The sequence below is a fragment of the Sebastes fasciatus genome, chromosome 4 (genome assembly GCF_043250625.1).
Source record: "Sebastes fasciatus isolate fSebFas1 chromosome 4, fSebFas1.pri, whole genome shotgun sequence".
In the NCBI taxonomy this organism is placed as follows: Eukaryota; Metazoa; Chordata; class Actinopteri; order Perciformes; family Sebastidae; genus Sebastes; species Sebastes fasciatus.
The window spans coordinates 31,877,237-31,901,413 of record NC_133798.1 but is presented as its reverse complement, the minus strand read 5'-3'; the positions used below and the strand labels follow the sequence as shown (position 1 = coordinate 31,901,413).

The 24,177-nt window shown below is 39.8% G+C and overlaps 1 protein-coding gene across 3 annotated transcripts in view; it reads left to right on the top strand.

Moving 5' to 3' along the window:
• met (MET proto-oncogene, receptor tyrosine kinase) overlaps positions 1-18,413 on the top strand; it is an 89,647-nt gene extending 71,234 nt beyond the window's left edge. For 2 of the 3 annotated variants that reach the window (XM_074633662.1, XM_074633661.1), the window contains 6 exons: positions 2,212-2,292; positions 5,123-5,304; positions 5,498-5,607; positions 5,839-6,004; positions 6,437-6,573; positions 8,976-10,197. In XM_074633662.1, coding sequence (XP_074489763.1) covers positions 2,212-2,292; positions 5,123-5,304; positions 5,498-5,607; positions 5,839-6,004; positions 6,437-6,573; positions 8,976-9,273 — 974 coding nt within the window. In that variant the 3' untranslated portion in view covers positions 9,274-10,197. Of the gene's footprint in view, positions 1-2,211; positions 2,293-5,122; positions 5,305-5,497; positions 5,608-5,838; positions 6,005-6,436; positions 6,574-8,975; positions 10,198-18,397 lie in introns of those variants that run through there. The other variant, XR_012593665.1, reaches the window with a different exon arrangement.
• Positions 18,414-24,177: the final 5,764 nt, after the last annotated feature.

Here is a 24,177-nt window from a genome sequence, read left to right as displayed (position 1 = left end):
CAAAAGAGTAATGGATAAACAGTTGAAATAGTTAGCTAGGTTAACTCGCCTTCTAACTGATTGTTGCCATAGCAACAAAGCTCTCACTAGCTTTCCTACCTCACATTAAGTCAGGCTTAATTAGACTAGTCTAACCTGACAATCTAAGACCAGTCTAAAGCCAAGACTAGTCTTAAACTTAGTTTATGCAACTGGCCCTTGAGAGTCCATAAAAGGCTGCATGCTTGGCCCTTGAGAGTCCATAAAAAGCTGCATGCACAACATGAAATCACCTTGATCCTTCTGCTCTAAACTTTAATGTTTTTTGTAAATACGCGTGTCAGCAGTGGACAGAAATATTTTTCATCTGATTTCTGGAACTGCTGTGATCATGGAGCCAACTGGCAGGATGCATGATCTTAATCATAGTGGCTCTCTCATGAAATAAGGCTTCAACAAGCCAAGATAGAAATGGATTGCACAATATCCCAAAATGTCCTGTAATGTTGTCCTGCAAGCTACGTTAGTAATTAAGATGGTGCCATACAGCTGTTACCATTTATGGGCCAGATTTAGAGTCTATGAATAGTGAGTACATTAAGCAACAAGCCATGATCAGAATCAGATTCAAGTTTATTGGTCAAATATGTTCACATATACGAGGAGTTGGATGTCAGTAGCTCTCAGTGTACTTCTTCTGTGCAGTGCCAAAATAAATGTACATGCTGCAGGGATGTTTCTTCAGACGCTGGTGCTGCAGTGTCACCGATGAAGCATCAGATTTTTTAATGTCTGCTGTCTATTCTGCTCGGGGCCTCAGGGGTTCTAGTAAGCCGTTACAGTATGATCACATTTAACACTTTAAATGTTTTTCAGCCAGGTTTGTGATTGATAGTGGTGTGAATCACAAGTTTCATCATGATACGGACAACGAAACGATATTTGCAGATGTCGTAAAGACTGCCACGATACGATTTTGATTCAATTCAGGGGCCTGCGATCGATATGAGCCGATATCATATGTCCATTTAACACAAAAAGCAACTAAAATATGATTTGACGATTTTAGTACTGGGCTCTGTTGGAAGGAGGTGCTATAGGAATTTCAAAATAAAGGTGCATCTTAAAGAATTAATTTGTATTTATCTTATTTAACCTTTATATTGCCAGGATAATCCTTTGAGATTTTGAATCTCATTTGCAAGGGGGTCCTGGCCAAGATGGCAGCTTAAAAGTTTCATAAAAGCACAAATAAAAAACAAAATATTAGGGATAATGTACAGCAAGCGAGTCATTGTTGTGAAATAAACCCCTTCAGGGCGATGCACCGCTTTGCGTCGGGGTGCTGCATCGCTCTGTCTGGGTTTATTTCACAACAATGACCCGCCAGCTGTACATTATCCCGTTTATTACACGGCTGCTTACTTAAGAAATCAATAATTTGACACAAAAACGGTCCGCCAGAGTCTGACATCAGAACTGTGCCCATAGCAACAGTCTGTTATACCTAGCAACGGTCTGTTATAAAGACATAACAGACCGTAGAGCGCCATGATTGACCAATCAGAATCGAGTATTCAACAAAGCCGTGTAATAAAAAGACGTGAAACATTTCACATAAAAAAGACAACAGACTTAAAACAAACAGCAAGTTACATCAACCAAAGAATTCTCCTTCAGTGTCAGGTCAACAGTGCTCAAATAATCCTTTATCCTGTTTTTAAATTCCTGCACGCTTAGTTTAAAATGTCCGAAAACGTTCCAGAAACTTAAAAAGCGCTTTCACAAAAAACGGTGCAGGTTCTATAGGAACAACATAACCTACTTAAATTGTCCACATTATGATGTGTATTGACGTCTTCACTTGGCATTGATGATATTGGATCAGTGATTAAATCATTGGATTACCGGGTGCACAGGTCGTGCAGCGGAAAAGTTCCCACACACCAAAGAAGAAATCAATTCCTACTAGTGGTACCTCGTTGATTAACATCCCAAAGTACCAACTGATCTTGGCTGCCATTGTTCACCTCCTTCACAGCTGGACCTCTTTGTTATTTTGGTTCATCTCATGTGTCACTGTCTAAAATGGACCTCTTTCACAAAGGCTTACTTTGTATGAGGCAGACATTTTTTTTATTTGGAATGAAGGGATTTACAGGTTTGAACACGAGCTTTTGAATTCACTGATACCGACTAATTGTGACTAACACATCATGTTGTAACCTGCAGGTCACTTCGGTTGTGTTTTCCATGGGACGCTGCTTGAGCCAGACGGGCAGAAGCAGCACTGTGCCATCAAGTCCCTGAACCGTGAGTACAAACCTCCTTTACATGTATATGAGTCAGCCAACGACTTTAGAAATAAGGAAAGGGACACTTTTCCCCTTAACTGATACAAGAACAGTGTGCTAAGCATCTGTACACACATTCATCCGTTCCATCTTCCCAGTACAAAAGCTTCAGCAGTTTTACTGGAGAAGTTTGGGGGTGAAGTGCACTGCTGAAGGGGATTTGTGATGCAGATTGTTTAAATAGCATAGAGTGTTGCTGCTTTCATTTATATTTATGATATATGCAGTTAACATTTAAACATTTAATTACAAATTTTAAATTAAATGTGTAGTGTGTAGGATTTAGTGGCATCTAGTGGTGTGGTTGCAGATTGCAACCAACTGAATAGTTAACAATAAGCTGCAGAGTGCAAACCCATAGTAAAGCCATTCACCTCGCTCAGAGGCCATCCTTACCATAATAACACTACTTTAGGAGCGACGGAAGTCAGATGGAAGTCAGACGGTACCACGGTTTTACACTCTGCAGCTCACGTTACCGCAGTTTCACAAGCATGTCAGAGAACTACGGTGGCATTCAGGTAATGTAAAAACGTGAAAGGCTCTCTCTAGAGCCAGTGTTTGGTTTGTCTGTTCTGGGCTACTGTAGAAACATGACGGACTCCCTGAAGAGGACCCGCTCCATATGTAGATCTAAACGGCTCATTCTAAGCTCATGAAAACATAACGATTGTTAGTTTCAGGTGATTATACACTAATGAAAACATAGTTATGAATATTATATTTCATTTATGCTAATAGATCCCCAGAAATGTTACACACTGTTCGTTTGCAACGTATCCTCATACAACGGTTAAATATGATATTTTACAAAAACATATTTTTCGTGCGTTTTCCTACGAATGTCCAGCAACACGAGCGATCAGTTCGTCTGCGTAAGCCCCTGCAGTGTTTAGGCAACAAAATTACTTGGTTAGGTTTAGGAAAAGATCATTGCTTGGGTCAGAATAAATACGGAAGTTACGTGACTAATAAATCAACGTTGACTACTGGGTTTCAAATAAAAGGAAGCCATTATGTAACATATTGTCATGAGCTGCAGTTTAGCTAAAGGCACCCGACCTCCTGATGTCCGATTTTAAGTGCCATTTTATGTTTTGTTTTTTATTATATAGGGACAGGGGAGCATTTGTTTTTCAGATTCCCCCTCAGAACACACACACACACTCAACACACTGTCTCCTTGTCCAAACATATTCATAATTATTCCATCCTTCATCTGCTTATATTGCGTACTTATTGTATGATATCACAGCGCTCCAATAGCATTAAGGACCTCATCTCATCAGAGCCCCCTGAATCCTTTTTGGCTGAGCTGATGGTGATGAATGAGCGTCTGATGGTGAGGACGGCATTAGGGTCCCCCATAATCGTGTAACCTGTCAGTTGGAGCAGAGAGATTGATGCAGGAGGAGTAATATGGAGGAAAGCTCAATGCAGTCACAAGGAGCCACCAACCATAGTGGGATGGGATGAGCTCGGCCTGCTGGGGGTTCGTCCTCTGGGATTTGGACCTTTTTTATTAAGTTTAGTGATTTCTCAGGGCACCATGTCATTGTTTTTTGCCTTCTTTTGTTATATTTGAGACCCTGAATTGATGCTTTTATCCTAATATAACTATTACTAAGACAAGTAGTTGAAAGTAGAAAAGCCAAAGACGCTTACTGAATAATTAGTGAATGACAGAGAAAGGAATATCCACACAGCAATGACGTAATTGTCGTCCTTAAGGCTCTGAAATCAAATGTCATCTCTTTCTATCTTTGGGGTCTAACCTCAGTCGAAGGCCAATCGGCTGGTTTCTCCAGGCCTAAAGAGCTTCCATCTCTAACCAGATTACAGCAGAGTCAGCGGGGCTAAAGTGCGGGACATCAGAGGCAGGGATGCAATTGGCAAATGGGAGTTTGGCGTGGGTCAGGTCTGGGTGAGGATATTCGGGGAGTTTTTTTTTTTTTCTTGATTATCATCATCATCTTTTTTTCCAAAAGGTTTATAAGGAATGACCATCCTGCTGATGTCAGTACAGCAGAGGTGCTCTACGTCTTCCACTATAGTCGGAAAGATCTTTTCAGTACCCTACATCACCAACTCTTCCTGTCCTTTACTTGCTCTAACTGTTTCCTACGGTGGTGTAGATTAAATAATAATAATTTTGAGCCAGGGGAGGGGGTAGTATTCCGAGATAAAAAAACTATTTTTTTGTCAAGGAACCACATACAGTAGCTTCACTTTGCAAGGTTGGATCAACGTCATCACACCATAGACGCCACTGTTAAACACTGCGGTAACGTGAGCCACCGAGTGCAAAGTATATGAATTATATTAGTATTTATTTTAATGTTTTAACACAGAAAGAACATGAAATAAAATGAGTATATGTATCTTTTAGGACCTTCACCTTGCTCAGAGGCTGTCTTTACCATAACAACACATTAGGAGCAATGAAATTTAGACAGTGGCTACATTTGGGACTTTAATATCAGAGAATTTCTGAGTTTTTTTCTTGCAATTTTATGACTTTATAATCTCAGAGAATATTCAATTTTCTTATCCTAAATTTGTGATATTTTTTCTTGTAAATTTACCACTTTAATCTCAGAGAATATCCAAGTTTTTTCTCATAAATGTACAACTTCAATCTCAGAGTTTTTTCTCTGAATATTATCCCCCTTTCCCGGCTCCGTAATTTATTCTTTTTTTTTTTTATCTACAATGGCCCTAATATGCAGTCGTAGTTTCCTCATGTACAAAATGTTTATGTTTTTTCTTTGTCAATTTTTTTTACAAAGGCATCACAGATCTGGAGGAAGTGTCCCAGTTCCTGAAGGAGGGGATCATCATGAAGGACTTCAGCCACGCGAACGTTCTGTCTCTGCTGGGAATCTGCCTGCCGCCAGAGGGCTCGCCGCTGGTGGTTCTGCCTTACATGAAGCACGGCGACCTGCGCAACTTCATCCGCGATGAAGGACACGTATGTACACGAGATAGATGCATGAATGTCGGGATTTATTCACAGGTTCTTGCAGTACATATTGAGACACATAAGCTGTGGAGAAATAACTTTAAGATGATGTGCAAAACACTTCATCCTGCATAGATCAGTAAACCATTTGAAATAAAAATGATTTGTCTCCCGGTCCTCTGATGGTTGTTTTCACCCACAGAACCCAACAGTGAAGGACCTGATGGGCTTCGGGCTGCAGGTGGCCAGAGGGATGGAGTATCTGGCCAGCAAGAAGTTTGTCCACAGAGATCTAGCTGCCAGGAACTGCATGTGAGTTCACATCTATTCATTCAATATCACGAGTTTGTATCATATATAGAGCAAGCTACTATAGATGAGACTAAAGGGAAGAAAAGGGAACAGAAAAAGCAAAGTACTGCATAGGCAATTAGAAAGAATACAAGAGAAATAGAAAAAAATGGGTTGATTAGTTGTAAGAACAAAGAGGAAAGCAATAAAAATACCTGAACAATAAAAGTATTGTCTTCTTTGTCCGGACAGGCTGGATGAGAGCTACACGGTGAAGGTGGCAGACTTCGGCCTGGCTAGAGACGTGTATGATAAAGAATATTACAGCGTCCACAACAAGAGTGGAGTCAAGCTGCCCGTCAAGTGGATGGCTCTGGAGAGTCTGCAGACGCACAAGTTCACCACCAAGTCAGACGTGGTGAGGACTCAGTCACATTTGTAATGGAAAATTGTGTTATGATCTCACTTCTGTTGGCAACTTTTTACAAAATATGTGATGTAAACGACTTCACAGAAGTGTGCTTCCCGACCTTTTTCCTTAAGGGACCCCTTTTCTATCATTGAGTAAACTGACATCCCCTGACTATGTGACATATTTTATGGATATTTCATATTATATTCAATGCATAACAGTATAGAACAACTGATAAACTGCACAATTAACCCAAATAGTGAACACAATAACTGCAGGAAGTTTGTGTAAAACGAGCAATTTAGATGAGCCCACCCCTTAAAATCAAGAAGGCCTTGCGACCCCTAGTGGGGTCAGGACCCCCAGGTTGGGAACCAATGCTATAGGATGTTAGTAAAAGGACAATAGTGAGAGTTAATTTTCTTGTTTTTCCTACAGTGGTCATTTGGCGTGTTGCTATGGGAGCTGATGACCCGTGGAGCCCCGCCATATTCGGATGTGAACTCCTTCGACATCACCGTGTTCCTCCTGCAGGGGAGGAGGCTGCTGCAGCCCGAGTTCTGCCCTGACGCGCTGTAAGTTCACACACACACATATACACACACACACACACACACACACATATATATACATACTTTTCACCTGTCATTCACCTCCTCTAGCAAAGTGCCACGGCTCAGTTATTGTGAGTGATTTACTGTAGAGCTGCACTTAAAATACGTCATGAGGAGAGTCTGAAATCAGGAGAGAGCAGCAGGAAAGAGCTGTATAAGCAGCAATGGAAGTCATAAATAAAAACCACTCAAGTTTAGATCATCCATCATCTACTTCAGCAACAATCTGAAACACGCTCACAGCTCCTCAGTCGAGCGTTACATCTCATCACAGCTGAGGGTCAAATAAAAGTCACTTTTTCTCGCTTCACCACAAAACACAAAGAAAGTTTTTCAACTGAAACCCAATACCAGTTTATTTGTCTCTTCTTGTTGCTGTGGTAGTTAAGTGCTGCCTGTCGCTCCTAAAGAGCAACCATCATACAGAACAATGTTTTTTTGTATTTTATTATTATTTTCCTTTTTTCATCAAAAACATAACTTTGCAATCCATTCAGTGTTAAATACCAAATACAGACTTAAATACTTAATCGTTTGGCACATCAGCACCACATTATCATAAGTATCAGGAACTTGAAAGATTGTGCAAGAAACTGTGTTATTCCGAAGAAAGAACCACACGGACCTGGGGGAAATTGGTTCTTTTGTGGCGGAGGAAATTAGTTTTTTTTCTCGTAAAGTTATGACTTTGTTCTCATAAAATTACGACTTTTTTTCTTTCAAAGTTATGACTTTGTTCACGTAATATTACAACCTTTTTTTTCTTGAAATATTATGACTTTATTCTTGAAATCTCCCCTTTTTTCCCCTCAATGTGGCCCTAATACTCCGTCGTACTCTGAACTGTCACAATCTTTAGAAAAATGTGTCTTTTCTGCTGATGAAATACCGCCACTACCTGACGTGACTAAAACGAGAGCAACCTCTATTTCATGAGTAATGAAAGAAGCAAAACATGAAGCTATTTATAAAAAAAAAAAAATGTCACAGGAAAGTATTTCAGTGTCAATACAGCGCACACTCACTGAATTGTCCTTATCCATTAAACTCTGACCCACTGGTGCTGTGAAACGAATGCCAAGTGTGATCTCATACGTTGCAGATAACATCATGAGGTACGCTGCATGTCTATAGTATTAGTGTGTGGAAATTAGACGGGAGTGGGAGTGTTCAGGTGAAGGAGGCAGAGGCCCAAACGTTCCCGAGCTGTAAATTAAACAGAGACATCAGGGGGTGATGCACGTCTGCAAACATTCCCGCAATTCTTCACTCCCAATCGTTCGCGGGGTGTTTTTTGTGATAGCAGTCGCTGGCAGATACTGTGGACGTGTGGTAATGGGGCCATTCTTCTCCATCTTTAGCAATAATAGGGCGGCTCTGCCAAGGAAAATAATAACGGTAATATCAGAGACGTCTGACAGGGTAAAGAGTTTTGTTTCAAAATGACAAAAAATTATTGATTGTTGGTGTGAAAGTTATCTTAGAGACACGTTGAAATAATTATCAGCTGTAACACCTTTTCATTTCACATGCACAACACCTGCGAGGATGGAATAACTTGCAGCATGTTTGTGGACGACTGAGTGATGAAATTAACTATTAATATCTAATGGAGCAAGTTGAAAAAACATAAAGTTGCCTCTCAGATTTCCAAGTTCAAATGATGGCTAATAGATGATTTATTGTTGCATGGGAACACTCTACATGAGGAGAGGAGAAGCAGATGCTGCCACAGGAAAAAATAAATTAATGATAAAATGTCAAAACTGTATATAAAGATAGACGAGGCGTCTCCACTTCCTCCCGCTGTACGAACGTGAAGCCAAAATATCCCGGATACGGGAGCTGCCATCTTCACCACGGTGGCTGTTAGGCTAGAAAGACTCAACAACTAACCATAATATCTCTACAAATACATTTTGGATCAAAATGACAATGTTGTATTACACAGACTCGTGATGGTTATGGGACGTTAAAGTTACATCTCCTCTCTCATACAAGACCACTTCACTCAGAGCAGCTGTGAATACAGGTATATTCAGACAGACAGGATGAGAAAAATAGTTTTTTTTAACATTAAAACATGTAAACATGTTCTAGTAGAGACCCAAAATCCAAGTATGAATCTGAAAAATGCGCATGATATGTCCCCTTTAATTATCAGGTTATCTTTGGACTTTCTTTTTTGATTAGCTGATGAATAGTTTAGTCTATAAAATGGCGTAAAGTACTGAAAAAAAATTCCCAGAGCCCAAAATTCTGTCCAAAACCAAAAGATATTCAGTCTTATAAAACAGAGAAAACCAGTAAACATTCAGATTTGAGTAGCTGGAAAAAGACCCTCTCCTTTCCTCTCCCTCCAGCTACACGGTGATGATCGAGTGCTGGCATCCGAAGTCGGAGCGGCGGCCCACCTTCTCCGAGCTGGTGTCGCGCATTTCCGCCATCTTCTCCAGCTTCAGCGGCGAGCACTACGTCCTGCTCAACACCACCTACGTCAACATCGAAAAGATGAGCCCTTACCCCTCGCTCCTCACCTCCTCCACCACCACCACCCGCACCGCTTCCTCCTCTTCGTCTTCCTCATCCGACCCTCTCTCCACGTCCTTGCCGACCCAGTCCCCCCTCTTTTGCCATGTGGAGCGAATCTGCTGCACCTGAGAGAGGAAAATAGAGGGGAAAAAAAGACTCAGATGATTGAGATAAAGAGCAAGGAAGAACGCAGTGAGGTGATGAAGAACTACTGTATTTACTTGCTAAACACTGGACACTGTATGCTGAGGAAAAACACAGTTTTTGGAGCTTTGACTGTTCACTCAATGTACATAGATCGTCTACAAACATCGCCAAACGACAGAGTCCTCCGTGAACTATAGGGCTGACCTTATCGACTTTTCTGACCTTTCATCGACGCCGGGGAGCACGAGGTCAAGCATCCTGCGTCCTCTACAAGACAATTACAAGGCACAGGAACTCCTCCTTGAAGATCCCCGGTGAACAAAGCCACTGTCTCAGAAGCACCATTCATCAAACATCTCATTGACTGCTGTACCCACACAGGGAGAGGATAGATTTACTGCTCCTGCTCCTCTCTGGGTGGCATCGTGTGCTTCGATACGCGGAGGTGGCTCGGACCTTTTTCTCTGTCTCTAATGTGAATGTTTGACAAATGGCCATGTATTGTGTCGTATAGAAAATGTCACGCCACCTCCTCACGCGCCTGCACTCAAGAGAGAATGAAGCCTGCTTTGATAGATTGTGGCGCCTCGGGTAAATAGGCGCTGTGGAGGTCGATGGTGGCAGGTAACAGAGGAAGAGCAGCGTAGGTGTAAGGTGGGATGTGAAAAACAAAACCTGCTGCCTGTGTGCAGTTCACTGGATGCTTTATTTGTATAATTACATATTAGCTTTTGATATGCTTGGAGAAAAAAAAATGTCTTGCAGCCTCGCCGTGACTCACCTGTGTGAAATCCCCAGATGTTTCCAGGTGAAAAGGGTCAGAAACACCTTTTATTTTGTCCCATCATGTCAAAACAGTACAACTCTGACAACATGCAGCCACCTGAAAGCTTTGAGGTTTTCTTGTCGCTTAAGTCTCGGTTAAACGTGATTTATGTTTGCACCATCAAACGGCTGGTTTTCGCCTGCCCACACACATCCAAATCTACGCAGATGTGGACGGGCAGAGAAAATGTAGAACTTGAAGAGCTTTGAGAGTGTCTGTTTGCCGCAAGAAGAAACACAAACGGAGTATGAAAGATCCAAATGTTTCCTTGTCACGATTCCACGTCAGCTCATGTCCGTGCACTGACAGCTGCGGACACCATGGACGCTACGTGAACTACGTAGTGTATATACTGTCCGCTTGGAGAATGCGCTCCATAAATCCATAGTAGATCGCCAAGCTACTTTATTCCATTTCTGCCAATAGATCCACCTAAATGTTACACACTACAAGGAAAGTTTGGTCAAAATTTCAACAAAGAGTTCACTAAGAGCTTCAATTACAGTTTTTACCTGAAAGGGTTCCTGTGTTCATCTGGCTTCAGTCTGTTGTTATGTTACTATCAGTGACAGCTGTGTATCATTGTATCTTTATGACGACTGTGCTTTAAGTCATTATGAAGAAATATGTTACAAGGCCGTACCATGTGTGTGTTTGCAAATTTTAGCGACTTAACTTCAACTTGTGTACAATTTACACTTTAGTTGACCACTTTTAAAAACATGTTATACCGTTTTTATTCCTTTCTTGCAGCCACTGGCTTCCATTCATTTCATCACAGTCAACATCAAGTCTATGTAAAGTTACGTAAAGATAGATTTCTTTTAAGTGTGTACTACATTACGTCATAATGTAATGTAGAGATGTCCCAATTGATGATCATATTGACTATGGGCGATTGAATAAATGAATGCCAGTTGCTGAGGCCCCTGAGCATTTATTTTTGGGAACCTGTATTCATAAATTGTATACAGAAATTTTCTAAAACACAGAAGCCTGATTTAAGTGTTTAGTTGTGATTCAAATTAAACAGAATTTGTTGCATATGTGCTAAAACTTGCAAAACCACTGCTGAGGTCAACGCCCCCTTTTATGTTTGCTTTGTGTATCAGATTATGTTTTTGTTTTTTATCTGAATGGCTGCTGATGTGACTGGGCCATTGACGGACAGGTATGAATGTTTGCTATGACAAGAAAATTGCTGTACTATATTTTTGTATTGATGATGAGCCTCTTCTGTAAATCTGGTCCAGTTGGACGACCAGCGGTGAGTGAATAGTGAACACCAACTTTGAACAAAGCCACCTAATCAACCTTTTTGTTTTCTAGACGAACCACTGCCATTTTTGTAAATAAAGCGAAGGGATGGTTTGAGGATCTGTGTGGGTTTGCAGCAGGCGGAGTCTGTCTGATAAACATGTGGGCGGATGCTCATTTAGCTCCTGATCATTACAGCTAGATCACCATGCAAACAGTAATGGGTTGAATAAACCGCCACCTCGCACGATACTCAAAGACTGCTGTCACTTTGATCATGTGATTCTCCACCACTTTGTCTGTGCTCAACACTGTCTGTTTTCTCTGTGTGTGTATATGTATGATGTTGTTGTACATAAAAAATCCTGAAGGTACATGTTCCTATGTAATGTCAAATCAACTTTGTCGGTGTAATAAAGCTATACTATCAGAGTTAACTGCTTTTTTTTATTTTTTATTTTTTGTGATCAAATTGTATGGGTTTTAAAGATATGCATTGGAAATTATTACATGGCATTTCATAATATTTATAAAAAAAAAAAGATTTAAAATTTGAACAAAATGTACATAATTTAAAACTAAACATTAATTGAAAAAATATAATAATAATAATAACATTTAAAATATTATAATTCTAAAAGATTTAAAAAATATTAGATGATTAAAAAATAATAAATATACTAATATTTAAATAATTATTTTTAATTTTTTTAATTAGTAATCATAATTAAAATGATAATAACATTTAAAATATAATAGTAGTTTAATTATTTTTAACAAAAAATATATGATAAAAAAATAAATATAATAACATTTAAATTATTTATTTATTTAATCACAAATTATTATTATTATTCATAATAATAATAATAATAATAATAATAATAATAATAGTACCCCCCACAGACCCCGCAACTGCTTCTTTTTTTAACGTTCGAGACAAACGGCTCTAACCTGTCCTTGAGGCAAACGTAAAGCACGGCTGTATAGAACTTTAATTACAAGTACCCATTGTGTAAATTACTATGTACTCACATAGTTTATTCCAACATCATACTTTCCATATGGTGGGTATTGTGAAATTGACGTGCAGCAGCCACTTAGTCCAAAATGCCTCCTTGTCGCAATGAACAATAAGATTAAATGCTGTAGATGAAATCACACGCTGATGTAGATTTTGGAAAACCTCAAAGTTTTAAAGGTCTAAAATAAAAACTTTTAGACAAAGAGAGATGATTATTTGTCCTCACACCGGGTCAACACACTCCATGCTTGTGCAACATTTTGAGCACACAGTCCTTGCCCTTTGTTTCTGCCTTTTGTTAACAGAAAGTCACTCTTTTTTGTTCCCACTGGCTGGTGGTGACCTCTGACCCTTCACCTCTAGTTCCCCTCTCTTCTTGTGATCCCTATAAGTACTGCGGTCTAGACTTTCCCCCCTCCCTCTGTCGAACTGAGCCGTGACCATGGCTTTTTGGACAGGTTGTCCTTTCACAGTTGCTTGGCGACCCGGGAGTTTTGTAAAGTCGCACAATAAAGAAGTGAGAGAAGTCAGACTTTGGGGTTATATTTGAATACATACTCTACTCTTGAAAGACTGAAATCTGAGGCCTCTCTGTGGCCACTGATCCTCCAAAACTGTTGTGAAAAAAAGAGATTTTAAAGGTGCTACATCTAGCATGTTAGCATCAATAAATCACTACAAAATAAAGAGAAGGTTGGTCACCTAACTAACGTACTTGAGTAACAACACCTCCAGAGTTATTTTAAGCCAAACTACAATCTTTTCCAAAACCTAACTAAGTTGATTTTGCCTAAACATAAGGAAGTTGTTTCCTGGGAAGACGGATGTTTATTTTGAAAAGACTGTACACATGTAACGAGTGGAAATTTACACGTGTTGCTGGACATCTGTAGGAAAACGAACAAAAAAGGAGGAATAACTTTTTTGTAAGATATCATAAGAAACGTGGTATGAGAATACTTTGAATCAGTAGCCTTTACAATCCATTTTTTGTGTGCCAACAAGATGTATAATTCCTTTACGGCACAAAGTCTAATGCTTTATGGCACAAATAAAAATTCTCTTGTTCCAGAAAAACATGATTAAAGGTTGAAAATGTTTGATTTGATTGGATATTGGTGTTTTGAATATACTTTTTGATGCTTTTAGCTGAAGTTTGTATCCTAAAGAGTAATAATTGTGAAATATAACAAAAATACAATACCTCCCTTGACTAGAATAATCACTTTAAGTGCTAGGAAAATATATATAATATGGAAGAAGAAGATATAATGTGTTATTACATTTCTAGGCAATCAGATTGCAAGATCTTTCATGTGTTAAATGTTAGATGTAATGCCCCCCTGGGGCTTTCAAATCCTCCACTGTACACAATCAATTTTGTATAATTTGAATTATTTTCTTAATTCCAGAGAAACATACTGTTTAAAGTACGTGGGTTTTACTGCCTGCAGCGATACACAGCAGGTGTGGCTCGCAGTGTCTGCTTTGAGAGGTGAGTCAAGGAATCTACTGTAGTAATGTCTGTGATTCCCCAAAACAAAGAGACCAAAAACAGCAAAGAATCACCTGGTGCATTGATCTTTAGTGTGGATTTTATTTACAATCAACAGGCTGACTAAACCTGCTGAGGTGAAGCCTTCATCAGAGCACGTATAACAGCTGTCAGCTCTCTTTTTAAAGGACACGTGTAATTACCAACCAACAGAAAGCAACTGCACCCACAGCGAGACGATCCTCCACTATGCAAACTATGCATCAATTTTTCTAAACACGGACCCTTTTTTTGTTTTATACCAGGCGGCGATCTCCGGGTCTGAAAAGTGAAGCCAACGCTGTAGTGTCTTAAACCTGCATTCTTTCTAATAGCCAGCAGGGGGCGACTCCTCTGGTTGCAAAAAGAAGTCTGATTATATAGAAGTCTATGAGAAAATGAGATGGCGACGGCCAAAACGCAACAGCCAAAATTTGATACTTAAAGTCTGAATAAGGATGTTGTTGTTAGTTGTCATTGTCTTATACTTGTCTTAATGTGATTCTAGGGAGAATTAAAACGTCCTGAAAACTTTTAAATTTGTTTCCTCACACCTGAAGGTCCTGTAAGTAGTTAGGTTGAGAGAAATAGACATACTGGTAAGAAGTCTGTGGTGGAATTTTCCAGGCCGTAAGGACAACACGGATGATCAGATGAAGTTATCTCCCACCTCGCTGATGTATCACTGCCCAGAGGCTTAAATCATCCCAGTGAAATCCATGTTAAGCCTCAGCTAACACGAGCATGAGGCATGTCTGTCTTTGCATCTCACTCTGAGCATCCATCTCGCTGCGACACCAGGCTTGTCTCGTCTTTCATCCCCCTTCACTCCCAGTCCTTCACTCACTAGAGCTACTGATCTCCTCTGATCGGAGTTTAATATTGTGTTTTGACACAGTAAAGCCTTATGTATGCATGTAACACAAAAGACATTTTACATTACTTAACAAAGTCACGAATGCAGTAACTTTAGTAACCAATATTGTGTTTCTACTGGGGCTGTCAAAGTTAACGCGATATGAAAAAAAAATGTTTCTGTGTTAAATACGCAAGTAAGAATGACTGACATTGTTTTAAACCACATGAAACCATTATGAAAAATGACTGATATTATTATAAATATGCATAAAGTTAATGCAATCTGAGTATTCATTAGATAATAACCTCTCCACTCCCTGTTTCTAGCCCCCTCTAAAGTCAACACCAGCAGCCTTTATGTTCTCTACCGGTGTCAGTTTGGGCATTTGTGTCTGTGTGTGTTTGCCTGTCTCCTGTTGTAAGTGATACATGCTAAAAACACAGCCACACGCGTGATCAAAGAGAGGACAGGTGCAGCCGTTGATAGGATCACAGTTAAAAGTTAAACGGGATGCAGGTTTTTGAACGGGAGTCATCGGTGATTCAGCAGCATTGGTATGTGTGTCAGTCAGAGGGACCGCTGAAACCAAACATACACACACACACGCACACACACGCACACACACACACACACACACACACACACACACCTCGTACACTCACATTACACACTTGCATGTACGCACACACACATATCTGCAAGCATGTACATGCACGTAAGGTGATAGTCCAACTAAAAATGTGTGTTTTTTTTAGTATCAAACACTGACCCCCTGAAGGTTTGAAAGGTGGCTAAACGTTTCCTCACTGATGGAGAACAGTTTGAATTCAGTCAGTTACTTTTAGTTAGTTTTTCTGCACTTTTATGTTTTTGTATAATTCTATTTATCATTAGTCATTGTATGATTTTGAATGCAGGACCTTTACTTGTAATGAAGCAGTTTTACATTGTGGTATTGACACTTTTACTTAAAGGCACAATGAGTATGATTAAATATGTTTTCGGTTTGTAAACACAACATTCAATGTTGGCCCCTCCTCCCCGGCTCAAAAAAGAGACACTAATCGCCGTGCAGTCACTTGCTGTTAACGGGCCATTAATTAGTGACTCTCCCACACCGCCACACAACCCTGCGCTAATCGCTGCAACACCTGATTTGGTGTGAATGCAGCCTTAGGGTGCTCGCCAGCAGAAGAAAGCCAACCCCAGATTCACTCTTGTTTTAGAACGAGCTTTGTCCCTTTGCTATATTTTTGGCGCTGTTTCCACCATTTTTCGTAGCTTCCTCTTGGATGCGCTCTTACGATCTGGCACCTTGTAGCTACATTTTTATTACGGTTGACGTCCAGAAACGTCCCGAGCACAGCAACATATCCAGGCAGAGGACATGTTCCATGTTCTCTGTGATGGAGGAAACTGCAAACTTCAATGTTTCAAGCCAACTGGGGGGATGATACCTGAAAGACCTTGAGTGAGTATCATCACACACACAACCTTATCATCTGATAAAACAACCAAAGCCTGTCGGTACCATTCTGACCTGCTGAGTCAACCCATACTCATTAAACTATTAATGAGTTTTGGCCAATGAGTAAGCAGGGAGGTAGATGACAGCGGGTGGTAAAGTATGCCCACCACCCCCCAAACACACAGACACACACACACACACACACACACACACACACGCACGCACACACACACACACACACACACACACACACACACACACACACACACACACACACACACACACACACACACACACACACCTCAGATACCTTGGCTGCCTCCATTAAGGATTCTCATCAGATAATTCATGATTTAGATACCATTGGGCTTTTTCTGGATTGTTGGCGCCCCCTATTGTTTCTGCACCTTTAATGGACGCATCATCCAGCATATTAGTGCTGGACAAAATAATGGGAACACCACATGAAAGAGAAGCGCTTTAACTTTGAAGTATTGTTGCACTGCAGCTGCAGCAGTGAGTCATAGATTGGCTGCCAACTCGCGGAACTTATCAGTTATTAAAGATTACAATTAGTCCTTCAGTTGATATGTGAGTTCATAAAAAAACAATTATAGAGTTCCAAAGAAGCAAAACGTCAGTGCCCAGCATCTTCCAGATTTTGTTCATTTCAGGAGCACCTGCTTGTTTATTTTGCTCTCAGATCCGAGTACTGTTTGGCCAAAGGAAGTCTGAACTGCTGGTGCAGCGATCAAAATGTGAAAGTCTGAAAAAAGCCATATCTATATTCATATGAACTGCAAAATGATTAAATATACAAGAGGAAAATGCTTTAAATTAGGACACAACAAGCCACATAAACTGCATCAGTAAAAAGGAATATAAAAAACAAAGTAGTAATAAAAAAGTAGTTGTAAATCAAAGCTGACTGACAGGGATAGACAGCTAACAAGATCATTTCTAAATGCCACAGCAGCCTCAGTAATCATGATTCATGACAGAATTGAATCAGTTCCTCTGTGAACCATAAAAGCTCCATAAAAACGTGGCAACGTGAACTTCACAGAGCCTGAATTTATGGCAGCGCTGCCATTTGGAAACCACTTCTATCCAACTAAAACACACAGAAACACATAAACTGGTGTAAAGAGGACAAAATAACTGGAGCCTTGGAGAAAAGGAGTCTGATGATTCATCCTTCACCCATTTTCTGAGCAGGTTTACACTGGGATGAAGCCAATGGTTGCTCGCAGCCCATTATGTCTGTTGTCAACTCATTATGTTTCTATATTCCTGGCTGATATTACCCCTCATAAACACGGCTAAACCATTTAAGATTTGTTGCACTGACACTATAGATGCCTTCAATTATCATATCTGAACATCACTGACCTATTATGGAAAAAACATGTGTAAATTCCAACCTCCTGTATTCCCACAAAAACTGGAAACATTTTTGAAGATCTGTGCAGCACCCAGTGACACATTTTATAAATGGCATGATAACATTTGAGTAAAAATTTATGTTTTTCTTAAAGCTTAGTGTAGATATTTTCCTTTTTACATCCTTTGAGTGTAGAAAGAGAAAAAGAAGAGGGCCCAGCTGTGACCCTTGAACCTTTGACCCAGACGGTTTTCTCCCATGTGATCTGGATGTCCTCTGGTACGTGCACACATGGAGTTTTATTTCACAAATTTTGTTTAAAAATATCAAGTTTACGTTAATATTTCTAAAATAAGAAACATCAAGCTGATTTAAAAGTGCTAAATGTGGAGGCTTGTCTCATACACTGTTCGTAGCTATACCTACGAAAAGTAATGCAATCAATTTGTGTGTAATTAACGTGAACCAGGAATGCCACATAGGGAGGACGTCAGGGTGGACGTCGGGGGGGACGTCGGGGTGGACGGGTGGGACGAAAAAATACCGGACTTTTGCCCAGGAGACCGGCGTTCGTACCCCGTGTGAAACCAGAAGTCAACGTTGGTTTATTTGTCACATAAGTTATGTACCTATGTAGTTTTATTGCTTAAACCTAAGGAAATTGTTTCCTGTGAAGACGGAAGTTTATTCTGAAAAGACTGTGTGCATGTAACGAGCAGAAATTGACACATGTTGCTGGACATTCGTAGGAAAGCGAATGAAAAAGGAGGAACAACTTTTTTGTAAGACATCATACGAACCGTTATATAAGAATACGTTGAAATGTGAGATTGGGAGCATTTCTATTGCCAGCGCACGGCTCTCAACATGGCGACGGCTGAGCCAGTGAATCGCAGCTAATGATACTAACAGCGCTAACAGTGAAAACAAAGGCAACACTGCTGACAGAGCTAACAGTGTTAACTTGGGGGGAACCAGTCGCCAACCGCCATATGAAAGCAATGCAGAGCGGCGGCCGTGAGCTAGCCAGTGGAGCATGCTCACAGGCATTAACATAAACTAAAAGCATGCACAGCCGGCCCTGCAAATCAACAAAGCACAGAGAAACTCAGATTACAACACAGAGGGAGAGAGACTTCATTCTCTGCTCAGGTAGACATTACTCCTCTATATCTTTACATAGACAATAGATGTTTGCTGCTTTATTAATGCTCTGAATAGGGAACCTTTAAGTGCTACAACCAAAAGCTAGAGTCTCCCATTCTGTTAAAACACAAGATGATTCCTGCATTTTCCTTCACAATGATTCATCACAATGTGTTCCAGTTCCAGTCTGAACATCTCACTTTGGCTCACATTTCTTCTTTCCTCGCTAGACACTATTTATCACACACCGACCTGTTTCTACTTTCAACAAATCAAATGTGAGCTATATTCTCACATGTTTCACCTTCAGCTGCAACATGTGTGTGTGTGTGAGTGAGGCCTAAATCCATAATTCAACATGGTACTTCATGGTGAGCACCTCTTAAATTCGGGCCTACGGGCTTGTTGGCTGAGGATGTTCATTCCAGCATCCAATCTCCTCCGAGGTCTGCAGGTCTTACTGTTTGACCCTGGAGACGAGTTCAGAAATGTTTTCTTGGCTTTTTCAATGTCACATTCTTATAGGTGAGAGGAGAAACATGATACATACAGTGTTTAACGCGGGAGAAATTCAGCATCAAACAGTCATTTCATCGTCCCTTGCAAGTATCTGAGAGCTTAATCTAGAAATGTAAACTTGAATTCTCAAATTTCCCGTTGACTAACCAGTCTGGTGTGTAGCTTCCTCACCAGAATAACTCGGCAATCACTCAGACAAAAATGTAATCGCTGTGAAAGGAGCGATAATCAGGACTGGGAGTGCTGGCGTACCCAGGAATTCCAGGGGAGTGTGATCACAGCCAGACTGGCGTTGAAAGCCCATATCTGTGGCTTAGTGGGGCACCAAAGTCCCACAAGGCCATGTGGTTGGCTGGAGGTGGCTGTGGTATTTTTACTAAACCAGTGGGTCTTAACATTTTCAGCCAGAAGGAAGTTAAAATCCTTTTGTATCAACATATGACAGGTGATAACAGCATCATCAAATGCAAACCAATAACATGCAAAGAAATCAGCCCATAAGTTGTCATGATTCATCCTGAAGGGGGATGCAAGATGCTAAATGTCTGAACCAAATTTAATAGTAAGCCATACAATTATTGTCACGATTTCATTTCCAGCCACAAATTATTTCAACCTTGTGATGATGCTAGAGTGGCTTTGTCCAGGGGCCACTTATGCAAAAGGGTGGCCAGTGGTCAGTTAATAAACAAAACATTATACTATTTATCATATAAAATAAATAAACATTAGAAGGTCCATAACTCATCTCTTTGAGGACATTCGGGTCTTAGTCTGGACCTCTGTCGGTTGATCCTCTCCTGGCAATTAAAAAGTATACAATTTAAAAAAGCTCCATTAGTCTATTTGGATGCTTTTTAAGCACCCTGGCACCTTATTTATATTCAAAGTACAAAAAAATAATAAATAAATACATCTTATCAGGAACTCAGTATCCTTAGAAAATGTCTAATTATTTATTCTTGATATATTTCTTGGTGTATGTGTATATGTATGTACAGTATATGGGTTTATGTGTCTGTATTTATATATATATATATATATATATATATATATATATATATATATATATATATATATATATATATATATATTTCTCTTCTTTGTTTTTTTCTCTGTTCTTTTTCATATAGTTATTTGTTTTTGTTTTTATTGGATTGTTGTCTACTGATTGTTCAGTTTTTCAGTTTATTTTGTATACTTTTTGTCGTATTTTTCTAACTTATGTAAGCTTAGTTTTCTTATGCTTTCGCTTTTTTTGTTATTGTTTGTTTTTTTCCTTATGTTGAGGGGAGGTCCGTTGCATAAGCCTGTGGCTTCCTGACCTCTCCTGACACGTATCTTTTTTTTGTTTTCATAATCTGGATTTTATGATTTTTTACGTGTGTGCAAAATAAATAAATGATCAATTTATTTTCATTATGAATTAGAAAATGGTCGGCGGGCCACCTGCCATCATGGGCCATATTTGCCCCAATTGAGTATCACTGTGCTCGAGGAAAGGTCAGGGGACCACCAAAGTCAGTAGGATTCGTTGTCTGGGAACCATGAATGACAAACTTTGTGCCAATCCAGTGAAGAAGTGAAGAATTTGATCCACTGTTGGATGAATGTCTGCACAAAAAAGTCTTTTTGTCTATTTGTTGAGATATTTTAGTCTGCACCAAAGTGGTGGACCAACTGACCGACTTTCCTACAGAGCAACACCTCCGGGCGTGGCTCAGCTTGTATATTCTCACCAACAACCACATCCTGACTTCACCCGGAGTTTGCTACCTGCAGGTTTACTCCCCGGCTTTGGCTCAGCTATACAAACCCTCATCCATCTGCATTGCTGCTGCCCAGATTTCAACACGGCAGCTATTGAACTGGCACAAAGCAGATACACCAGATACTGTCAGGAGGTGTGGAAATACAGTCTCACTCGTCCCCGTGACGCTGCCTCCTTCCACTTTCATGCACTGCCAAGAAGACATTTCTCACACTGATACTCAGATGGCTGGAGAACGATCACTCAGCGTGGTGTAACCAAAATGATACTCGCACACAAAAGTTGTGCTGCTTTTTTTTATCTTAACACTTCATCATTCTGAACTTTAATACCTCAACGTTTTAGTGTCTTTTGAGTCTGCCGGGTGATTATTGTCTAAGTGGGAACAGTGTAATGAGTATCCGAGGTGACTAACCAGTGGCTGGGGGTGAGTCATGGAGCGGCCTTCTTTTCAGATGCAGAGATACTTGGGAGTTCTCAATGCCCCCCTTTGGTCCCCAGAGGTGATGAGTGGCTCCAGTGTCGACACAATGGCCATTCAAGTTCTGGGCAGATTACAGGGCTTTTAAAATCCCTCCAGCGTGCTTCGTCATCCCAAATCTGAAGCAGCGCAATTATTCAGCTACTTGTGCTGCTGGTGGTGGGGCCTCACTAGGGAGGGACATAAAGACTCAATGATATTTATGGGCTTCATCAATCATAATTTTAGTTTCTATGTGAAATGTACAAGATATGTTAAGCATACCAAAGTTCAAAAACCAGACAAGGCACTGAAGAGATTGGAAACGTGTCAGATCTGTAGTGATAGATAAAGTAATAATGACACATGGATTCAAAAGAAGGTGAAGGATGAACAGAGTCAGGCTTGTTGTAAGACATGGGTTACCGTTTCACTGCTGTCACCACTGTAGGAGTGGTATAATACCGTGGCAACATGAGTACTGAGGTGACCCCACCTAAACAAACACAGTGTTGGCATCACATGAAGACATAGTCTTTACAAAGGAGGTATAAATTACCGTCTTGGAGGGAGAGGGGAAATGGGCAGAGCATCGGGGAAGAACGTAGCCGTCAGGCAGCAGTTTAGGGTTCATTTTGCAGCTCAATGGGGGTTTAACCTAACATTACCTCACCAATCTACCTGTGAATAACAACCTTGCTATAAAAACAGAGAACAAAGGGTTGTTGTGATGACCTGGAGGCATTTTAGTAATGTTACAGTAGAGGCGGAGAGTCTAACATAGTCTTGTTTTTATCTTTTACGGTCTCTACTCCTAGAAAAGTGCATTACTCAATTTCTATACAAGATATTTCCATTTTATACAACTTCATAATTCTATTTCACTACATTACCCCTCCTGTCTCCTTTGATAAGGTGAGTCAAAGAATCTACTGTAGTAATAGTCTGTATTTCCCCAAAACAAAGAGATCAAAAACAACCAAGAATCACCTCATGTACTGATGTTTTCGGTGTATTTTATTTACAATCAACAGGCTGACTAAACCTGCTGAGGGGAAGTCTTCATCAGAGTTTGCATGTCAGCTGTCAGCTCTCTTTTTAAAGGACACATCATGCAATTACCAACCAACAGAAAACAACCGCACCCTGCGAGAAGATCCTCTACTATGCAAAATGTGCATCAGTTTTTTTAAACACAGCCTGTTTTTTTTTTGTTTTGTTTTTTTATTTAATCCATTTATACACATTTATTTCAGAACATTTGCTACTTAAAGGTGCAGTGTGTAGGATTTGGCAGCATTTAGTGGTGAGGTTGCAGAATGCAATTAACGAAAACTTTTATCGTGTGTCAAGTGTGTTGGAGTACTTGACTCGTTTTGGTATGACTACTTTTATCTTCGTATAGGATCTCAAAAGTTCTTTCACGGCTGAAGGCAACAAATACTGATGTAAACATTGGAACTGCACATGCAGATGTGTCATACTTCATGGATCAGGAAGATGCAATGAACAAGACTTCACTAACTAAAGGAATCCTCTCAGACTTCCTCCTCTTTAAACTGAATTCTTTGAACCTCCTAAAGCCAACAATCATCTCACCATCTGTGATAATATTTAACAAACCTCCCTCTGTCTCAGTGTGGCTATAGCCCTTTTCTATTCAGTATTAAGTTACATGTTATCTTTTTTTGTTATTTGCTGGCAATGTGAAAGGGGATGAGTCAGACAGTGAAACTGATCTCATTCCTCTTCCAAGCAGAAAAGTATTTTTCTTTTAAAGAAATAGTCTTAGATCGCCATCTAGTGGTGAACAACGTGGTATACACAATATGACAGCACCTCTGGGTAATCACAGGGCTTCCCCAGACTTTGTGATGATGAAGAAGACATACTTATACCATAAGACATCACATTTTCAATTAAAAGCACATAAATGTACTTATTTGTGCTGACAGATGATAACAGGTGCCATGTGTAGAAATAAGAAGACTTTTCTGACTTGACACACAATAACATTAAAGCCAATTTACCCCCGCTGAAGGACATCAATGATGAAATCATGAAAGAAAGCGACATGACAACTCACTAAATGCTGCAAATGAGAGAGAAACAGAATAAAAATGTTCCTTGTTTTATATCCAAAAGCTGCAAATAACATTTGCCCTCAGGAGGAAATGAAACAATTCTTAAAATTAACCTCAGATTTGCTCACTGTATATTAAAGTTGTATTTATTTATTTACTTATTTATTTATTCATTTATTTATTTTGTTTTTTTATATGACCATTTGTACATCCCTTGGACAATATTTTGCACATCCCTGAACAAATCTGTGCATATCTTCATTTTTAATATTTGTATAATGTTTTTTTCCATATTTTTATTGTAATTTTTCTATTTTATTTATTTTTCTTAAGTGTTGCTGTACTTGCTTTTATCTGTTTATTTTCTCTCCTATTTTTATTGCTATGCACCAAAACACCAAACCAAATTCCTTGTATGTGAAGACTTTGCAATAAACTTGACTTTGATTTGGATTTATAGGAAAATGTTGCATTACAGCAGCATAAGAAAAGGAAGATAGATAAGAAACGTATCTACAAATAACTAAGTTGGGATGCCCCCTCGACCCAGTGGA